The 21,048-nt window shown below is 34.2% G+C and overlaps 1 protein-coding gene across 2 annotated transcripts; it reads right to left on the bottom strand.

Annotated features, from left to right (window-relative positions):
• Positions 1 to 6,826: 6,826 nt before the first annotated feature.
• Positions 6,827 to 15,615, bottom strand: LOC110730510. 2 transcript variants are annotated; one of them, XM_021910311.1, is made up of 6 exons: positions 15,198 to 15,615; positions 13,441 to 14,787; positions 10,083 to 10,148; positions 9,796 to 9,994; positions 9,569 to 9,668; positions 6,827 to 7,096 (listed from the first exon to the last, which is right to left on the bottom strand). In XM_021910311.1, the coding sequence occupies exons 1-5, from the start codon at positions 15,198 to 15,200 to the stop codon at positions 9,598 to 9,600; spliced, it is 1,686 nt and encodes a 561-aa protein (XP_021766003.1). In that variant the 5' UTR covers positions 15,201 to 15,615; the 3' UTR covers positions 6,827 to 7,096; positions 9,569 to 9,597. The 2 variants fall into 2 exon arrangements, with proteins under 2 accessions (XP_021766003.1, XP_021766002.1); XM_021910310.1 differs by having other exon boundaries at positions 10,083 to 10,151; positions 15,198 to 15,614.
• Positions 15,616 to 21,048: the final 5,433 nt, after the last annotated feature.

Below are 21,048 nucleotides of genomic sequence, written 5' to 3' on the forward strand. Positions count from 1 at the left end.
GGAAAGAATTGAGTCCCCTTGGTTAAAGAATTTAATCCCCTTGGTTAAACAATTGAGTCCCTTTGGTCAACCAAAAAAAAAAAAGTATTTTTTTATTTATTATTATTATTATTATTATTATTATTATTATTTAAGACCAATCAAAAATAGAGTCCCTTCCTCTTTTTGGAACAAAAATAAGGCATAGAATTACGATACTTTGAATGTTTATTTTCTTCATCATTTTCATTACATCCTTGACCTTCCAATCAACTCCACATTTCTCTTTAAAATTATGACCATCTCATAAACTAACTCTGACTCACGTGGATTGTCAACCCACCTACCACCTAATATAATCACACTCATCCACTTGTTTTATAGTTTGGGCATATTAGAAATCTCATAAAAGGATGTTTGACTAACTTAGAAACTCTCCTTAATGACCTTCTGTTGCAATATACACAGGACATATCGATAATCAATTTTTTCTTTTTCTTTTTTTTTTTTTAAAAAAAATATAGGGCTCTACAAGCTAAGCCTTCACTAAAATTGCAATGTGTGCTTCTGCTACAAATGCAAGACAAATAAGCTACAAACCAGAGAGATGAAGAACATGCTTTGGCTTATTATTATTATTATTATTATCATTATTATTATTATTATTATTATTATTGAAAGATTAACTTTTTTGGATAACAAACATTAAAAAAATTTCAAGAACAAAGCTTTTGTATTGCTGTTGCACTTTCTTAATTTCAAACGGCTATATTTTTGAAACAATCAGCAAGAATGATTAATGAAGGGATTGAATTTGTCTAATTTAATCAAGGCAATAATGAGGGGACTCAATTCCTTACAAGGGACTTAATTCTTCTTGGGTTAAAGGTGAGTTAAGTCACCTGAAAATACCCCTACCACCGGAAATTTAACCCCAATTCCCTTTTCCTTTGTATAATAAATAGAGTCTCCTTTCCCCACATTTTGCAAGAATTAAGTCCCCTATTTTATACTTAACTCTATATAATGCACACATGTAGAGAATAAGGTCTAAGATAGGAATCTTATCAAGTTTTATTTGGTTTGTTTTTAATTGATTTTTCTCCTCGTTTGTTTCTTTTTAAGAAGAAAAGGTCCTATCAAATCGGAGCTTCTCACAATACAACCGGCTCGAATACATGAAAAAGTCCCTTTGAACGGTGGAAGATAAGAGAATCCCACCTTATATTGTTAGAAAACAATTCTTATCACTAAACTAAAAATTACGAGGTACTTGATTTTTCATTCACCTAATGAGTTATTTCAAATACTCCTTTTTCTATGAATTTGTATATACTTGCATTTAATTTTTTGGAGCTTCCCGTTTAAGGGATATTTCTTTCGATTTTCTTATTATTCTAGTTCTACATTTATACTCTCAATTGTTTATACTTTTACTTTAGATTGATTTTGACCAAATTTTTATTACATATCCTCACTTATCTTACACACAAATCATACTCTTCAATAAAATCCATGTCCTTGAATAATTTCTCTTTACCTCTCGAAAGCTCAAAATAGAATTCACATTTTTCACCAATATACCTCCTTTTATTGATTAATTGACTAATCTGACTATAATAAAGTATGAAGGGAGTATATATTTATAACACCCTAGATATTCCTTTCCTTTGAAATATTTGTTTTGCCCTTTTTAAAATACGAATTAGGAAATTTAAGGACATTACCGCCACCGTGAAAACGACTGAGGCAATTATCAAAGGCACACAGCGAAAGACTTGTTTTTAAAACCATTCAAAATAAAACCAACTTCAAAAGTCAACCAAACGAAAGTAAAGTCAAACGAAGTTAACCTACAACTTGGAACCATTGTAGGCCCTTTTAAAAACCAATAAATACTTAAAATCATTGCCTTAGTCTTAAAAGCAAATATATATAATAATTAAAGCAAATAAACGCATCATATCCTTATATGAACAAAACAAGATTCGTTCTTCACTCATGCCCATCATGAATATGTTTCATCACCTGAAAAACTTCTCTTTACTTTATCCCCACTACTCGCCATTAGAAGTGGGTAGTCGTAGGGCCAAGATAAAGAGAAGGCCAAACAAACATACAAACACACAATTAGCAATGCTGAGTACATAAATGTTAACGAATCACACTAACATGCTTTCATCCTAGCATCACACAACTTACCTTGTTGTACCTGTTTTTCAAGCATACAACACAATCAATGAATAATTAAATTGCTTATTTAATTTAATTTAATTTGATTACGCATTGAACGAGTTTACCACCAAATCCCTGGCCTAAATAAATTGAGGTAAACTACACCGAGAGCTAACCGGGTAGGCAAAAATATCACATGAAGTGACTGGACGTCCTGCGTATAAAATAAAAAGGAAAATACAGCGTCCTGTACTCCCAGTAGAAGTTATGATCAAATATAAAGTCACATAACTCCCCCCATATGTTCATACTCGAGGTATATACGTTCCAAGAGTATTGGTGCGTAATCTCTTTTCACTTTACGTTATTTACATATTTTAGACTTTGTAATGACTTTCAATCCACAACACAATCAATCAACATAAATCATTCAAGTAATCAAACATTCCAATTTAATTCTTGAATCATTAGTGATCATAAATGATTAAATGTTGAATCCTTTTAAACTACCTCGGTGTTAAATAACACCGTAAGCGCATAATGCACCGCAAATCCTATCCCTCGGTGTTTAAAACACCTTAAGTGCACTTAGGCACCGGATTTCCTTTTATTCTTGTGTACTAAGACACTTACTAGCTCAATTTCCATGCTTATAGCATCAATAAAAATTATATGAACCATAATAAAATTCCCTTTTTATATTTCAATCCAAATTAAACATTTAGTTTAATCAAATGAGTCTTTAAACATGCCAACAATAAAAGTATGGTTCAATAAAAATATTCCAATATCACCAATTCCAATAAATAATTATTTCAACCAATCATGCTTCACAAATATTTCACCAAGAATCATTCCAACTCAATCAATTCAATCCAAGTCACCAATTCCAACAAGGCCTAACATGATACTAATTTTATAATCATTAAAACAAATTCTAACATGCTTCTACACGCTTAAATAATATCGAGTACGCGTACATATCTCGAATATGATCTCAAAATCGCCACGACTACACGAAATCACTCACTTGGAAGTCTCCTACAACCCACAATTTCAAAGAGACATTAATATCTATTCATATTAAATTTCCAAAAATATATACACTCTTTAAAACACTTTTATACCTTTTAAAACATGCTGAAAATTAATTAAAACCATCTACTTTTATTCCCCATTAATGGGTAATTAAAATCCCTTCAAAAAAGCTTTATTCTAGCTTCTACATAAAAAGTTCAGCATTATAAAACTTTTAAATTGCTGTAATTTAGTTTTAAAACACTAATTTCAATAGTTTTAATCAACCTCCATTAAATTCCATCAATAAACATCAATTTAGAAACCTAGGGTTTACCAATTTGGGGCTTTTTCATTCAAAACCAAATCTGAAAATTATATGCATATTTATCTTTATTAAAACATCATAAAATCATTACACACACCCAAATTCAATAATTAAACAAGGCTAGATTGAATTAAAATTGGAAGAAGCAAGACTTTTTTTTTTTAATAAACCCGCAAACCGCAAGGGAGGGGAGGGTGGTCGGTGTCGTCACCTGCTGCTGCTCCGTGCTGGCGGCGACCGGCGGCGGCGGCGGTGGTGGCAGCCAGCCACCGAGTAGTGGTGGTGGTGTGTGCCGTGAGTGTGCGGTGAGGGAGAGAGGAAAATTAAGGAAGAATGAAAAATAAGAGGAGAGAGAAAGAGAGTTTTCCTTTGGGTATTCTCCACCTTGGGCAAAGTCTAAATTTGCTCATAAGATGGGTATTTATATTCCCTCTCAAAACACTCCTAACTTAATTTTCCTTTTTACCCTTAATGATTCTCATTCCCATTTAAATTGGTATTTGACTTTCTTTAAAATTCCATTGACTTTCAAAATTCCTTTATAAATTAAATATGCCCCAAAGTTTCTAAATAACGAAATAACATATTTCTAAAACCAAATAAATAAATAGAAATGGGTTTTTAATTAAATAAACCTTTTTAAATTATTAAAATACCATAAATAATTCATTTTAAATTATTTAAATACATCATAAAATAATACTTTAAATTAATATACGTATAAAAATACGGGGTATTACAATATTACTTACATAGAAGTGGATTTTATAAACCTCACTTTCTCTTTCTCTCTTTAGGGCAAGCCTGCAATTCCAGAAATTATGAAGGGGGTAATATCTAATAGGGTAGATTCTACTTGAGCATTGATTTAGAGAGTAATAATTCATTTTCTAAGGTTTGGCAACAATCCTGGGGTAAAGACCACCAATTCATGGCAATCGGCGGCAACCACCATGTCGTTGATAAATTTGAGACCACCACGAGCATCGCCTCACTTGAAGGATCAAAAGCCCTAACCTTTTGTTTAACTATCTCTTCAACCAATGGGTCCGATTCATGATGCTTGTTCGTAACTCGCCGGAATTGATGAGCTATGGTGGCGGCTAGCAGCTTCCATCAGGCGACTATAATGGCGGCAACAGCTTAGCAGGGGAGAAGGAAGATGCAGTATAGCAGAAGAGAGTGCTTTTTTACGGGGGAAATTGTTATGCTAGGGGGGAGGTGGGTAATTATTAACCCCCTTTTTAGGGGAATATATTACCCCACTGATTAATTACCCTAGATCCAAACTTTAAAAAAATCCACAATTATTACTCATGTATTTTTTCCCCTCCCATTACACCCATTCCAGGCAGCTCCTTAGGGATAAAAAATACGGAGTAACCATATAATTCTATGACCTCCACACCCCCCCCCAAAAAAAAAAAAAAAAAAAAAAAAACCCAAACAGAGGTCATAATGAGGGCAGTTAGGATATAAATATATTAACTCAAACTCTAACCATCTATTTTCATAGTTAATAGTTTGTTAACAGCTAACAACTATATATTGCTAAACAGGGACTAAAAGTCCCAAAAAAAAAAAAAAAAAAATGTCAATAACTACTTTTAATTTTCAAAGCTAATATAATTACTCCGTATCTTTCAATAAAAGGTACATTTTCCACTAAAAGTTATCCTAACCACTATATTGTCAAACACACCCTAAAAAGTTCAATCTTTTGGTAGAGGCCTAACCAATAATAACTCTGAGCCATATGTAGCTTCACCCCAAGGACATGGATTGATGAATCATGGGCATCAGCCTTCTTCCGCTGTCCAAGTAGAATGTCAACAGGGCAATGGCCAGTCAGCTGTAACATGAAGCATGATGTTCAATAAATTTCCATGGACTAAAATAAAACGAACCATTTAAATTCAATTTTTCCAACTGCATATCAACAACTCATGATAAAGTGAAAGTAGTACCTTGAAGTTTTGGTTGTTATAACCCATATTGCAGAAAAATCATTGGCTAAAACGGGAGAAAATTCAAGTTGGTCTTTTTTATCAACAAAAAAAACATATAAGGGATATTTTGGACAAATTTTCCACTTAAAAGGGGGTAAGATTGTACTTTTGTCATAATTGAAATAGATACAATGCCATGTTATGAAACTCTTAGAGGGTGTTTGTTTAGGGGGATAAAAGGGGTGGGATAAGGATAAAAAATAGAGATAGAAGAAAAGTAGTGTTTGTTTAGAGGGATAGGGATTAGAATAAGGTTAGAGATAGGGATTAAAACACCCCCTTATCCCTTCATTTCTATAAAAGGGGATAGTATAAGGGGAAGAGATAAGAAATGGGTTGAAAAAGTCCAAATTACCCTTAATGAAATTGAAAGGGTAAGGAGAAATGGTGGAAGTTAGTAAGGGTATTTTTATAATTTTATTACTTATCCCTAATTTGTTTCCCATACTTACCAAATATGAGATAAAAATTATTTATCCTTATCCCACCTATCATTCCCCTATTTTTATCCTCCTTTCTTATCCCTCTTATTTCTATCCCTCCAACCAAATGCCCCATTAATGTTCCTACCAAACAGAGTTAACAAAAAACACGTTCGTTTGCTCCATTTAAGTACTCCTTCCTCTTTCTTATAATTCTTTCCCAATTCCACCATTTCAACGGCATCTTCGAAAATCAAGAAAAGATAATGCTTCAATGGAGGACATGGTCACCCCTACCCTTTGGGGTTAGTCATGCCCTTACGTTTTGTTTGGATAGCAAAGAACAAAGGGGAGAGAAAAAGGAGGAATGGAAGGGAAAAGAAAGGGAGGGGGAGGTGAGCTCTATTTTCCCTGCAAATCTCTCCAATTTGGAGGGATCATGCTTATTAAAGAGAGAGGGAAAGGATCCCTCTCTCTCCTTTCCCTTCCTTCCCCCAATCCTTTACCTAAACAAGAGAATTTGTCTCCCTCCCTTTCTCTTCTCTTCTTTTCCTTCCATATCTTTCTATCCAAACAAAGTGTTAATTTAACCCTTTATTCATAGGGTTTTCATTTAATTTGGCGGCCGGTATCATGATGATGGTTTTACGGCGGAGAAGGTGGACACAATGAAGATGGTGGAAATGGTGGTGTTGGTGAAGGTGGGTGGAGTAAGCTTCAATGGTGGTGAAGTGTAGTACTCAAACGGATTTAACAAGAGTTATGCAACAGTTGTATTGTCTTCAATCTGACTCATCAAGTGTTAAATAAAAAACATGAGCTGGCAAAATAGATTAACAAAGTTTGTCAATCAAAAAGATCAACTGGGGCATACTCCTTAAACTGTACAGCAGATATTAAAATTCATGGCATTCCATTCTTTATACAAAAATTCATCTACTTTAAACACTTTCATCATTTACAAGCACTGGTCTAATATGATAATATCCGGAAAACAAAAATTACTATTACAAAAGTTGAGACCAAATCTTAAAAAAATAATTTTGGTCAACATAGCATATTACTAATCCCACTTTTATACAGTTGGTATTGAAGGAGTTGATACCTAGAAGCAAAACTATAAGAAGATAATTCACCAGTGCATCAGAGAACCTTGCCATCCTTACCTGCACAATAAGATAATTTCACAATAAGCGAAATACAGCCAAATACATGAATTTGGAAACTCAGCCATTAAAGTTTGAACTACAATGATATAACTAATTCCAACCATGTTAAACGATCTGCAAACTGCATTTTATGGAATATTTGGAGTGTGCATAAGTTAAATTTAAACAATACTAAGGTTATGTCTGTTATTGGCTGAAAGAACAAAAGATAAGTTCGTGTTTTTTAATGAATTAGTTATAAAAGAAGCAAAAATAACAGTTATTACAGATGCAGATAAAAGACAATTGTGAAGGGCTCAAACGGCAAAACAAATTGTAGATCAGACACGGTGTTTTAGACAGGACACATGCCAGATCTGTAAATGGGATCACAATGATGATTGCAATGAAATTGGATAAATTCATAAAATTAAAAAGTTGCTCTTGCCACATCCAAATGATCAGCAAAACAAATAAAAGTTCCTATAGAACATTAGGCATTCAAATTTAAAACAAAAGTCCCTCAAAAAGCTGCTGAGCGCTGATATATCATATATCCAAACAAACTAAACAAGCCTAGCAGTCAAAAAATCACAATAGTGTCCCTCCCTCTCCCTTACTCCTATCTCTCTTTTTCTTATATGTCATTAAAAAATGTAGATCCCGTGAAATTCAGAGGTCCATTCAGCTCAAAAAATTCTTGGAAGTATAAAGTATAACGATTTACGAATCAAAAAGTAGGTCAACCATTAGTATCTAGGTGTGAGGAAACAAAAACTTCTGTAAGGGCTCTTGAACTGATACTCCCTCTATCCCCAATTGTTTGCCCCAACCAAAAAATGCACTTTATTAAGGCTTGGGCCAAAAATGGTGTACATGGGTTGACACAAATATCAATGAGGAGAGAGATAGAGAGAGTGCAAGTGGAAAAACATGCCAAAAGTAGTATGGGGAAATCTTTTAGGGACAACTAAAAAAGGCAAATGGAGCAAACAATTGGGGACAGAGGGAGTAGGTAATAATTACACTGTGTAACACGAAAACGGCTTGAATACCAAAAACGGAAGCATATCGAAAAAGGGAAAATCTCAAGTCCCAGGCATTTCTAGCTTCATTAGCACAGAAACGGATGGTATTCAGAAACGTTTGGGACTTTGGGGACTCGGAAACTGGGACCAGAAAATTTTGTGCTTCCTAGATAATACAGGTACATGTCAGAATGTTCACTTAAAAGATGAAAGTCAGTTCTTGCTTTAGCAATCACCAACTATGTCATCCAATATCCCAAAACACACACTCTACGTTTGGTGATGCAAGCATCATACTAAAACCATGGAAACAAGGTGACAGCCACACAATAATCTTTTAGCTTCTACATACAGCAATATAAAATTTAGAAACAGAGAATGAAAAATAAATGTGTCATGACTAAGGCTTTCTTCTTCACCCAAAATTCCTAATCTAAACTTATTATCCTTTATTTTAAGTTTTAAACTTATTTTAACTATTGACCCTTCAACTGAGCTTACTGGCTCTCATGTGTCCTTACTTTAAGTTGTAAATTACACTTGGTATCCCTTATTCACACTTTTGGGACGTTAGTTAGAGCTAAGAGAGGAGCATGCAGGAGAGGGAAGGGAAGGGTGAGCTTGCATTTTCACTTCAAATTTTTTCTGACATTATAAGGACTTGGAATCTTGAAAACAGAAGATATATGAATCCTTCCAGTTCGCTTTCTTCCCATCCAAATCCCTTTTTCATGTTTCCAAGCTCTATTCATACAGCGTTCAAGTCCTTTAGTTGAACAATGGATAAATAAATCCCAGAATAAGAAGCATGGAGTGCTATAAATGAAGTCACCACACAATAAATTTTTAATCAGATAAATGTAATAAAATGAAGTCTTTCTATGGCATGTTCAGGGGGCATTTCAAAACGTATTCTATAGCACATTCATTTCTAAATCACTCAAAAAGCCTGGAGTTACTTTCAACGTAGTTTCAAGCTTTAGAACTTGTAACCAAAGCATGCTATAATCAAGCCCTAACCACACTGTTACCAGCATCATTGTAAACCTTGTAATAGAGCATTGAGTAAATATAGATCACACAAGGGATATAGCATCATCCCCAGTCATTTTATGGCATACATGATAAAAAAAAAAGAGCAAGATTCTCTTTGGATGAGTGAGTCGGGAGGGAAAGCTATGCTTCAATCCCTTACAATTAATATCTTTTCTCCCCCACTACAAAGAGTAGACATTAGTAATACAAGTCTACAAGAAAATTGCTTCTTTCTTTTAGACTTTATTCTATAATCTAAACAAGTTTGGGCACAAGTTTTTTTTTATTTTATTTATTTTTTTAAAAAAAAATAATAATAATAATATCATCTCATTACATGCCAGACAAATTTTATCACATAATTTCCATCACACACAATTTACAACTCAATCAGTAAAATTTTACAGAAGAGTAGGGATGTGCTTACCAGTCTTTATACTGCAGCTGCAAATGAGTTTATAATGACTGGTTCCGCTCATCCTTACCATATATGCGCTGAAGTTCCCGGGTCGCAGCCAGGAAAGATTCTGACAAACATGAAAAAGAAAGAATATGAGAAACTGCAAATTCCATTGAAAGAAATATTATTTAAAACAAAGGTTGGACTAATTTGTTCAATAAAAAAATGAAACAATCAATTTAAACTGCAGTCACCTTTCCAAAGCCTGAATGATTTTTGATTGATGGGTGAGCCTGTTATTGTTTGTATAACATCAAACAGCATATTCTGTGGAGTATTCCTAAGCTCTTGAACAATCCCGTAAATGGTTTTCCCGTTCTCAAAGTATATGTGATTGTTGGGGTGTTTGGTTTTGCACCCAGCATGACGCTCATACTCATAAGCATTAATAACCTAAACAAACAGATAATAAATCTGCTCATCAGATCAAATGCCGGCCCAAATTTCCAACGAGAAGTTTACAGAATAGAAGACAACACACCTTGGAAAAGTTGCATGACTGACATCCACAAAGATATCCAGAACCTTTTATGATGCCACGGAGCTCCTTCTAGGATATAAACGTACAGTAATATCACCATTAATAAGCTAAAGCCAAAAGGAGACTTTGATACAAACAGTCCCAACTATGACCCATCTTCTCTTAAGGTCCAAATTGCTGATTAACAGAATAGTCTTAACTTTAAGGGGTGCAATTTCATATTGATCTAATGAGATACCCTGAAGAAAAAGTGAATTTGTTTTTTTTTTCTTCTGCTTCCTTCTGCCTTCCCACTCCTTTTCCAACTAAAGCCCATATTCCTACCCTCCCAAGTCCCAAACCACCCTTCCTAGCTCTAACTCCCAATGCCACCTGAAAACTAACATCCACCAGACCACCATCAGAAAAGGAAGCCCACCGTTGACAGCTTCCGTGCCCTCTTCGAACTTCTATCTTTCTTACCCACACCATACTCATCTTCTTATCTGATGCGGGAGCAATAGTCCATGGGTTTTCTTGATAATTCATGGAGTTTCTAGAAACCTACACTATCTTTTAGTTATTATTAATTATTAGGATTTTTGCCTATGGGTTTTTACCTTTCACTTGAAAGGATTTTTCCTATTTTTAGGCTTTAAGAGTTTTAGTTATTAGGATATTTATTTATTTAATTTATTTATGTTAGGATAGATTTAGTAGTTGGTTACAAATATGATTAAGAGATTTATTAGGATTAGGATTCTTAATATTCTATCTTATTAGGATATGATTATTAGTTTCCAATCTTATCTTTGTACGATTTTTCACCCTATAAATATGGGTGCATATCAATAGTGATTTTTAATGAATAATGATGAGAGATTAGGATATGATTATTAGTTTCCAATCTTATCTTTGAGCGTTGCTCGTTTGATTGTTAATAAAAAAACATAACTTGTTGGTCTCTATTCTTGCGAGAATTAGAGTACTATCCTATAATTTTCTTATAATTCTTTAGTTCTTGCTAAAATTCGAAGATCCAATATTATTATAGCTTGTGAGCATTGTGAGAGTCTTGAGAGATCCACATCATAATAACTTAGATAGTACTCTAATTCTCGCAAGAATAGAGGGTCTCTTCCTAGTCGCAACTAGAAGATGATCACAAGTCGCAACAAGTGATGTTTTTTATTAACAATCAAATGAGCAACGCTCAAAGGGTTAATTCCCAAAACAAATCTCTCTTCATTATTCATTAAAAATCACTATTGATATGCACCCATATTTGTACAAAGATAAAATAGGAAACTAATAATCATATACTAAAATATGTTATAATATTAAGAATCCTAATCCTAATCCTAATAAATGTCCTAATCATATTTGTAACCAACTACTAAACCTATCCTAACATAAATAAATTAAACAAATAAATATCCTAACAACTAAAACTCTTAAAGATTATAAAAATAGGAAAAATCCTTTCAGGTGAAAGGTAAAAACCCATAGGCAAAAATCCTAATAATTAATAATAACTAAAAGATAATGTAGGCTTTTAAAAATTCCATGAATTTTCAAGAAAACCCATATTGGACTATTGCTCCAGCATCATTATCCTTCTTCCTTTAAATCTCCTCCCACTTCCTACATGTCACCATACCATACCCGTACGCCAGGTAATGCTTCTAAACTACCAAAGTACACCAAAAGTTTATATCAGATTTCAATAAATTCAAAAAATAAATCATATTGGCCAAAAAAATTTAATCTTAGCACAGCCATAATAATCAAATATCTCGTTGCCTCTATTTCCTCTTCTTATTTAATTCTCTGTAACCTATATGCCATCTCAAAACAAAAGCTCAAAGCTTGATTATGTCATCATAGCTAGTAATTATATGAAAAATAGCAAAATCAATGACATCCCCTAATTTAGAATATTAAACAAAAGCTAAGCTAGGAGGAAAGAGAGGGGGAGAATGGATTTATGAAGGGATGAGCTACAAGGATAACCAAGGAATGGAGTTGCTGGAAAGGGATGCGGGTGCTGCTTTTCTGATTAGGAAATGGGTTGCATGTTCCAAATTTTAAAATATAAAACAAAATAGAATAAAGGAGGAAAATTTGTCAGAAATATGCCAACCTCTTAGCTTTTAAGTCGAACTTTTGATTAACTATGAGTAAGTCAATCTTTGTTGGGTATTTTTCAAAAATGAGTTATGACCTATTAGTAACCAAATGTAAAGGTTAAAATGCCACGTGTAAATTTTAAATTAGTTTATTTATTCTAATTAAAAATTAATTATTTTTTTTAAAAAAAAAAACCTCTCCCTCTTCCTCTCTCTACAGCTCTTTCTCTCCTCTCCATAAACCTCAACCTCTCTTCCTCCCCTCCACCGATCACCACTACTTTCTCTCTCTCCTCCACCGGTTACCATCCCCCTTTTTTTTTCTCTTCTCCTACACCACCCCTTCTCTCCTCCCTCCACCTGACCCACCTTTCTCTCTTCTTCTCTCCTCCTCCCTCCACTGGCAGGCCTGTTTTCAGTAGTGGCTTCGATGGAGGAAGAGACGGACCACCTTGCAATGACCGTGGCAAAGGCAGCCGCAGAAGTAGATACGCCGGCCATTTTCTCCTCTCCTCTTCATGTCTAATCTGCATAGACCACCATCCTTCAAACCCCACCATGGTCTATGGACCATCACTTATCCATCCATTTTTACCGGCAAAACCACCAAATAAACTCCACCCGAGTTGCTTCATCAATTTCTATCAATTGCAAACCCTAAACCCCCTATTAAACCTTGAAGGTTGATCATCTATTGCAGGCTGCTTCCCGGTCTTAGGAGGGGTTTGGAGGAGAGAGAATGGGAGGAGAAAGAAAGGGTGAAGGAGATAGAAAGGGAGAGGTGGGGCGGCGGTAATGGAGAAGGTTGTTGGTTGTTTTGGGTGGCTTGAGAGGGGTTGCGGTGGTTGGATGGCTTGGGAACCTGCTGATTCTTTAGCTTGCTGGTTACCGGTACAAAAACCCATTGAAAGTTATTACCTAACATAGGTCGACTTACTCATAGAGTCATAGTTAATCAAAAGTTCAACATATTGTGAGCTAAACGCAAAAATGTTGGCTTATTTATTACATATTTTCCAAAACAAAATGGAAGCAGTTTACGAAAAGGCCAACCAATCTAACTATAAATGTGGCTCTTTTTAACCGTGCAGGTGAGGACTATTTTGGAAAGTTACCCCCAAAGGAGCACCGGTGAGAATGATTTTGAGAAGACACCCCCAAAGGTGGGACTACTATCAATCAAACACCAGTTGGGACTGTTAATATCAATTTCCCCAAGTCAAAAATGAATACAAAATAAGTAGATTTACCTCTCGTGACCAAGCAATATATTTCACTGGAACCTCATCCAAAATACCAGTAGAAAGTAAACTTCTCACATTCGAAGGAAAATTGTTGGGAGGTATCTTCTTCGTTGATTTAATGTCCTCTTTCTTCCTGGAGGTACTTTCTGCTCTAGAAGCAATAGCCTGAGCAGCAACTATGGCTGCATCAGCATTCGAGACAGTCAAATCCTTCTTATTCAATGTATCAGATCTTTGAATTGAAGGTTGACCCATTAGCGCTTCATAATTGCATACAAGTGTCCCTGAAGCATCTAAATCATTATCACCATTATAGCCACCAAAGGATATTATGTTACTGTCTCCCTTGTTGAATGAGTGACCCATGGACAATGCATGGCTTTGATCTTTGTTGCTAGATAGAGCAATTGTTGTGGTGCTGTCATCCCCTTTGTTGTAATTGTTAGTAGCTGGGATGGATCCCTCACCTGTGTATGTATGATTTATGGAGACCATATTGTCTCCTTTGCTGAGGTTTCCCACGCAAATGACATTGTTATCCCCCTTACTAAAGTTTTCAGCCATTGGCATTATATTACAATCAGCACCTCTGAACGTATTCGCCATTGACATAGTGCTAACATCAGCCTTGTAGGAATGCCCCATTCCCAATGTGTTGCCAGCATCTTTACTAAATGATTGGTCAATTGATATAAAGCCATCGTCTTCCCTACCATAAGAGTCCCCAACTGCTACAATATTTTCCTCCTCTCGGCCATATGTCAGACCCATTGATATACCGCTATCATCTACCTTGCCATAACCATGAGCAGTTGACATAGCACCCTCAGATTCTCTAGCATAGGCAGGCCTTGTAGGCAATGGCAGGAAGTCCGCAGGATCTCTTACTTCACTAACTTTGACTTTCCTTATCCCACCATAGTTAATCCCTGACTTAGGATCTTCCAATGAATGAGTCATAGATAGACCAAATGAAGAATTACTCCCAAATGGATCATCCGTAACCTTTCTTCCCGTATCCAAACTACCCATACTGACAGACTCAATATTTCTGTCATCAAAACTAGTAGACCTAATAGCATCAGTAACAAACAATTGTTCAGTAAATTGACTAGGAACCGAGTTAAAACCAGCCACACCTCCCCAAGGAGAAAGAGTAGAGGTCGGTATTCCAACAAATGAATTGCTACCGGGAACTTCTACAGCTTGCTTCTTGTTCGGTAAAAACCCTGCCTCGCCACCATCGATAAACCATTGGTGCGAGCGCTTAGGTTCAATTCTAGTAGTATTATCATAACTTATCTCCCCATCAGTTAAACACCCACCTTCCTTCGACATCCAATTCTGATAAGACTGCAACATGCAACACTTATTTACTCAAAAAACTACTCTAAATCACATTCAATATCAAACGTACTAAAATGCACCATTAAAATCACATAAATTTTCTACTACAATATTCCATGAAATAAATATTACCCAAAAAATCAAGCTAATTAAGAATTCAATCTAATTAAGAAAATGGTGAATTTCCTTGGATCAACTTATATAATACTGTACTTTGTAATTTAGATTGTCATATTATTCAATTACTACATCAATCACTATACTACCAACCTAAAAGTCACTAAATTTGCCTAAAATTACATTTAAAAGCAACAAATAAAATACAAATTAATAAAAGCTGCAGCAAAATCAGTAGAAAAAACTTGAAAATATCAAAAGTAAATCCATCAATGAGATTGAAGGAAACAAATGTATACCATAAATGCAGTTGTTGAGCAAACTTCAGAAAGATCTTAACACTGAAAATCAAGAACACAAGTACCATCAATTCATTTACAGAAACTCACGATCATCAACAATTTCCGATCTTCGATCAATTTAGTCTACAGAAGACGAAACGACGGCGTATGCGGTAGTTCAGGAAGATTAATCGAAAATCCGAGGAAAGGCAGTGGTGGTAGTGACGGTGAAGTTCTAGAAGATTCTAGAAGATGGTGTAAAAGCGGCGATTGATGGCGGCGGCGGTGGTTGAAAGAGAGGAGAAGCAGCGTGGTGGCGGTGCGGAGTGAAGAGTGAAACTGATACTGAAAATTGAAACGTGAGAGGGTGTTAAAGATATTTTTTGGCTAGTTTTTTATTCCGCTCATTAACATAGTGGGTCTAAAATAACCTTCGCGTTTGCATCTTTTTCGTGTATTCTTAACTTGTTAATCCTCGTATTTGCATATGTTTCGTAGATCCTTGTGAATACTCATTGACATAACGAGATTAACGACTAACGTTAACCATTGTGTTTGCATGTGTTTCATAGGATTTGACTTGGAATATTCATTGACATCACGAGATTAACGACGAACGATAACCCTCGCAAGGACGGATCCAGAAATATTTTATCGACCGGGCCAATATTAATAGAATACAAAACTCAACTAACACAAGCGACACAAATCATATCTATAAAAACCTTAATAAAATTATAAAAATAACTAAAAATTATATGATTACTTGTCTTAAAAATATTCTCAGCAATTTCTTTTTCTATATACACAATCAAGTAATCTGAGAGGAATTCATCTTCCATCTTGTTTCGCAAACTAGTCTCACAATTTTCATTGCTGAAAATGCTCTCTCGGTAGTTGATGTACTTACTGGAAAGGTCAAAATAAGTCGAATCAATCTATCGACTAGAGGATATATATTCGACTTCCCACTCTCTGCTAAACATTGACATAAATCCCTTATGTTATTTAAATTCTTCAAATGTGCATGATTAGAAACATCACGGTGAAAATGCTCTAAAAAGTCTTCGGGGTAAAACTTCTCTGTAAGCTCACAAATGTTTTCCACATTAAAGTGTTTATAGCCATCATTAATGTACTTAAAATAAGTAACTTTGTTGCTTTTTCATTAAATCGGTTGTTTAGTTCTTGCAATTGTTGATCCATAGTAGGTGTAAACACATCAATTCTATAATGACGTTCCACTGTAATGATATTATTGTTACGTCGAGAGCGAATTATATCAAAATAGGAAGCAACCATATTAGGGATAGAAATGTCACGACTAGAGCAGAATTCTTGTACTTTTAATAACAAATTATCCCAACCATTGTCTCAAAAGTCTTGAATTGAGTCTTTTGTGCTAGCAACTAAATCCATGGCATTTAAAATGTCTTGTGATTTAAATTGCAAAGCATGACAAAGTACATGTGTGAAACCCATAAGTTCCTGCATCATATGTATGATCAATATAAAATCATAGGCTAACAACCTTTTTAGAGCATACTTAGCATCCCCACGTTGAGAATATGAGGCTCGACGATCAACGACAATTTTTTCTAGAACCGTCCGAGTGGCATTAAACATCCTTAGTAAACTACAAATTGACTTCAAATGTGAACTCCACCTCGTATCCCCTGGGCGTTGCAAGGTGCCTATTTGATTTAACCCCTTTTCCGGTTTCAACAGCCTCAATTTCAATTAAATGATCCAATTCAGATATTTGTCTATCTTGTAATTCATCATGACGTTTAGAAGAGGAACTAACAACATTCACAATAATAACTAAATCATTAAAAAAATCATGAACCTCAAATACTTCTCTTGCAGCAGCAATAAGAGCCAGTTGTAATTGATGCGTTAAACAATGCACATAAATGCATAAGGACAATCATTCATAAACAAAGCTTGTAAGCCATTCCATTCCCCACGCATATTACTAGCTCCATCATATCCTTGTCCTCTAATATTTTTGATATCCAATTCATGATTAAATAAAACCCTACATATTTCTTCTTTAAGTGTTTTAGAGGTTGTATCTTTGACATGTACTAACTCCAAATAACGTTCTCATAGAATTCCATTCCTATCAACAAATCTTATAACAATAGTCATTTGTTCCCTTTTAGATATGTCACGAGATTCATCAACAATAATGCAAAACTTTGAATCACCAATCTCTTCACGAATTTCTTTTTGTACTTTTTGAGCAAAGATGTGCAAAATTTGTTTCTAAATGGTCGGAGCTGTGTAAATGGCATTTTGTGGAGCATTACCTAGCACAACCTTTTGTACCTCATTGTATGAAGCAATAAGTTTTAGCATCTCTAAAAAGTTTCCCTGATTTTTTGAATCTACTCCCTCATCACGTCCTCTAAAAGCACATTTTTGAAAGGTAAGCCACCGTACAACTTTTATTGAAGCAGTTAGCCTTAAATGATTATCAACAATCTGTTTTGGAGTAAGTTTTTCAAAAAGTGTGTCAACGTGACCCTTTGGGTTTTTATGATTCTCCCACATTACTACAGAATATACATGAGTTGAATTAGTGTCTTTTCCCATACGAGTCTTAAATGCACAATCTTTACCACCAACTCTCTTCCAGGCTTTAAAACCATTTACTGTAAAAGCATCTGAACCACCCTTTCCAAATGGTTTCTTCAAAGAGGAAGCATAGGAAACAATAAGCAGCATCAGTAGTTGGTGAATACTCCAACCAATTAAAAGTCTTAAACCATTTTGATTGAAATCTTCATGGATCTGATGGGCCATAAGTAGGATACTCTGACATTTGAAATTGATAAGGTCTGTATTTTACGAAAGCTGCAATAATATCATTTTTTTCCTCCGGAGTGTTATAACTACTAATTGGCTTATGCAAAGCCGGGTCACGCACTAATATGGTACCGCCTGTATTGATTGTAGGGTTATCTGATTGTTCATCTACATTTTGATTTGATGACTCTGGAACCACATTATCTAATTCAATAGCACTGGTTGGACCATCAGGGTGCGTGTTATCAACATTTATTTTAGGGGTAGATTTTGCTTTTGTAAAATATGAGTCAATTGTTTTCCTCTTCATCATTCAACCAAATAATAATATCGGAAAAACTAATTATCACTAACTACACTCAATAAAAATATGTATATATATAATTTCACAAATTCAATGCTAATTGGCTAATTGCTAAGGTAATTCGTATTGGATTAGTAATAAACTAATAATTTAGTAAAAGTCTAAAAGAACATGACAAATTGTCGACATATGAAATACAATTATACAAAATTAAATTATATTATGCAATTTAGATGACTTAAGAAAGGTACATACCCTATAAAATAAAGTAATGGATGATGAATTGAGGTTTTTCATCACTATTAATGGATGGAATATCACGGAGTAGCACAAATTTTGAGAGAAAATTAATTTTTTTTTTTTTTTAATTTTGATTGATTGGGCAATGTGATGATAATCTGACAAAGTTGCAGTTGTAGGTGATTTAGGCTTTGTACTTTTGTAGGTATCAGAATAAAATAGCGGAACTACGGAAGGCGGCAACACATACATTGAAGCCCAATTAATTTATTTATATCCGTGTTTTGCTATTTGGGCCTATATGAGTAATTTTTTTTTTTTTTTTTTTAGCATAGGGGGGCCACGGCCCAAGCAGGCCCCCTAGGTCCGTCTTTGAACCCTCGCATTTGCATCTGTTTCATAGATTTTGACTTATGAATCTTCATTGACATAATGAGATTAATGAGATTAGCGATTTTAAGCAAGATAATATTGTGTTGTGAGTTAATATTTTGGCTCAACTTTAAGTTATAAAAATTTGTTAGTCCGAATATCAATATAAATATTAATATTGATTCATTGGATTTGCGTACAAAGCTATGAACATTGAATTTAGGTGACTAAAAAAACAATTTGAAACTCAAAGTTGGTCCATTGGTTGTGTACCAACATGGAATTTAGGCAATTAAGAAAGCAATCTAGAATTCAAAGTTGTTTAGAAGTCAAAACTAATTAAAAATTAAAGCATAGTAACTTTTTTGCCAAAAGTTGTTATATTTTAACAAAGTGGTACCAGTTTTAGATCACTATGGGCAAAATTGAGGTTGTTTCATGGAAAGGAAAAAAAAAAAAGACCTAAAACACAATATTGTGTGGTCCGAAATTTTTTTTTCTATTTTTTAATGTCAACGTGTTGATAGAATTCTACTATAATTTTACTTTAATGAATATCATTTATTTTAATTTTTTACGGACATGATGATTGTCATTTATCAACAAAGTAGAAAGATCATGATAATTATTTATCAACAAAGGAAAGTTGATGCGTGTTTTTTCATAAAAACTAGACCACGTTGACATAGACTGATTTTATACTAAGTCTTACTTCTTATATTTTCTTTTAAAAAAATTATAATAATATAATTTCTCCGTTCCTAAATAGTTGATACATTTGACTTTTTTCATTTTTTATATACTATGTTTGACCATAATTTTTAGTAATGTATTAAAAACAAAATTTATCGTGGAATATATTGTTTAGTAGTTATTAATATATAGATTTATCATAACATAATCATGCGAAATCCTGTTTGAATCGTCCCAATTTATAATTTCATAATAACAACATTGTATAAATTTTACTAATTGATAAATAAAATTATTTACCATTGAAATTGAGTGTGACCAAACATGTTAAAAAAAAATCAATTAAAAATGAACACAAAAAAAAAAATATTAACCATCCCAATGCTTTTTTAAGGAGTAGCTAAGATTCGCTTCCCAACGCACGTGTGTCAGCCACCTTTCCCATCATTCATAATTACGCTTAACCAAGGGATTGGGCTTTTAACTCACCTTTCGTTGCCTTTTGGATGGAAAAGTAGACATAGGTCTCAGACGGTAAAAAAAAGGTCTCAAGTCTCAAAAAATGATAAATTAAAAAATTAGATCCAAACTTATACTTAACTCGATATGACAAGGCTACCATTGATTTATCAAGTAAAATGACAAAGGTGCCCCTCATTTATTAGCTAAAATGATCGTACAATTTTGTGTACATTAAACTTGCAAATAGGGCTGTCAAACGGGGTGTATCATATCGGGTTTGTTTTCGTGTCGATGTTAAACTGTATAAAGAACCCTTGACCTAAACCTAAGCCGTTATTAAACGGGTTGAAAATTCTTAACTCAAACCTAACCCGCTTATTAAACGGGTTACTAGGGTACCCTTTTACCTACATCGTATGTAAAAAACTAATTAATATTCAAATCTAAAATTAAAAAGACATATATCATTAATTCATTAAAGATACTACAAGAGTTTAAAGCTGGTAGGTTTAGCAAAAGATAATACAAGAGTTTAAAGCTAGTAGTTTTAGCAACACAACCATACATAAGAATTGTCCCAAATTAACCGCCAAATTTTAATTTACAAAAGTTGAGAATTTTAATTTGTCTCCAAATTAACTGCCAAAAGATTACCAAAATGTATCAATAATGCCAAGGCAATTTACAAAATTATAAATTTTGAATAAAAAAAATCAGTTTTTTTTACTACTTAATTAATAGGTTAAGTGTGTCAGGTTCGGATTGACGGGTTGTCGTTCAACCCATTTATATAATCGGATTATGCATAGCTGTTTCTGGTTGAAAATTTCAACCTAAACTTAACCCATTTAATTTCGTGTTGAGTTTGTGTCAACCAAATTACGTAAACGAGTTGAGAATTCTTGATCGAAACACGCTTATTTTGGGTTGGATTCGGGATTCGTATGGGGTTATTGTTTCGTGTCAGCTTTTGAGCGCCCACTT

Source organism: Chenopodium quinoa, unplaced genomic scaffold, assembly GCF_001683475.1.
Source record: "Chenopodium quinoa cultivar QQ74 unplaced genomic scaffold, ASM168347v1, whole genome shotgun sequence".
Lineage (NCBI taxonomy): Eukaryota > Viridiplantae > Streptophyta > Magnoliopsida > Caryophyllales > Amaranthaceae > Chenopodium > Chenopodium quinoa.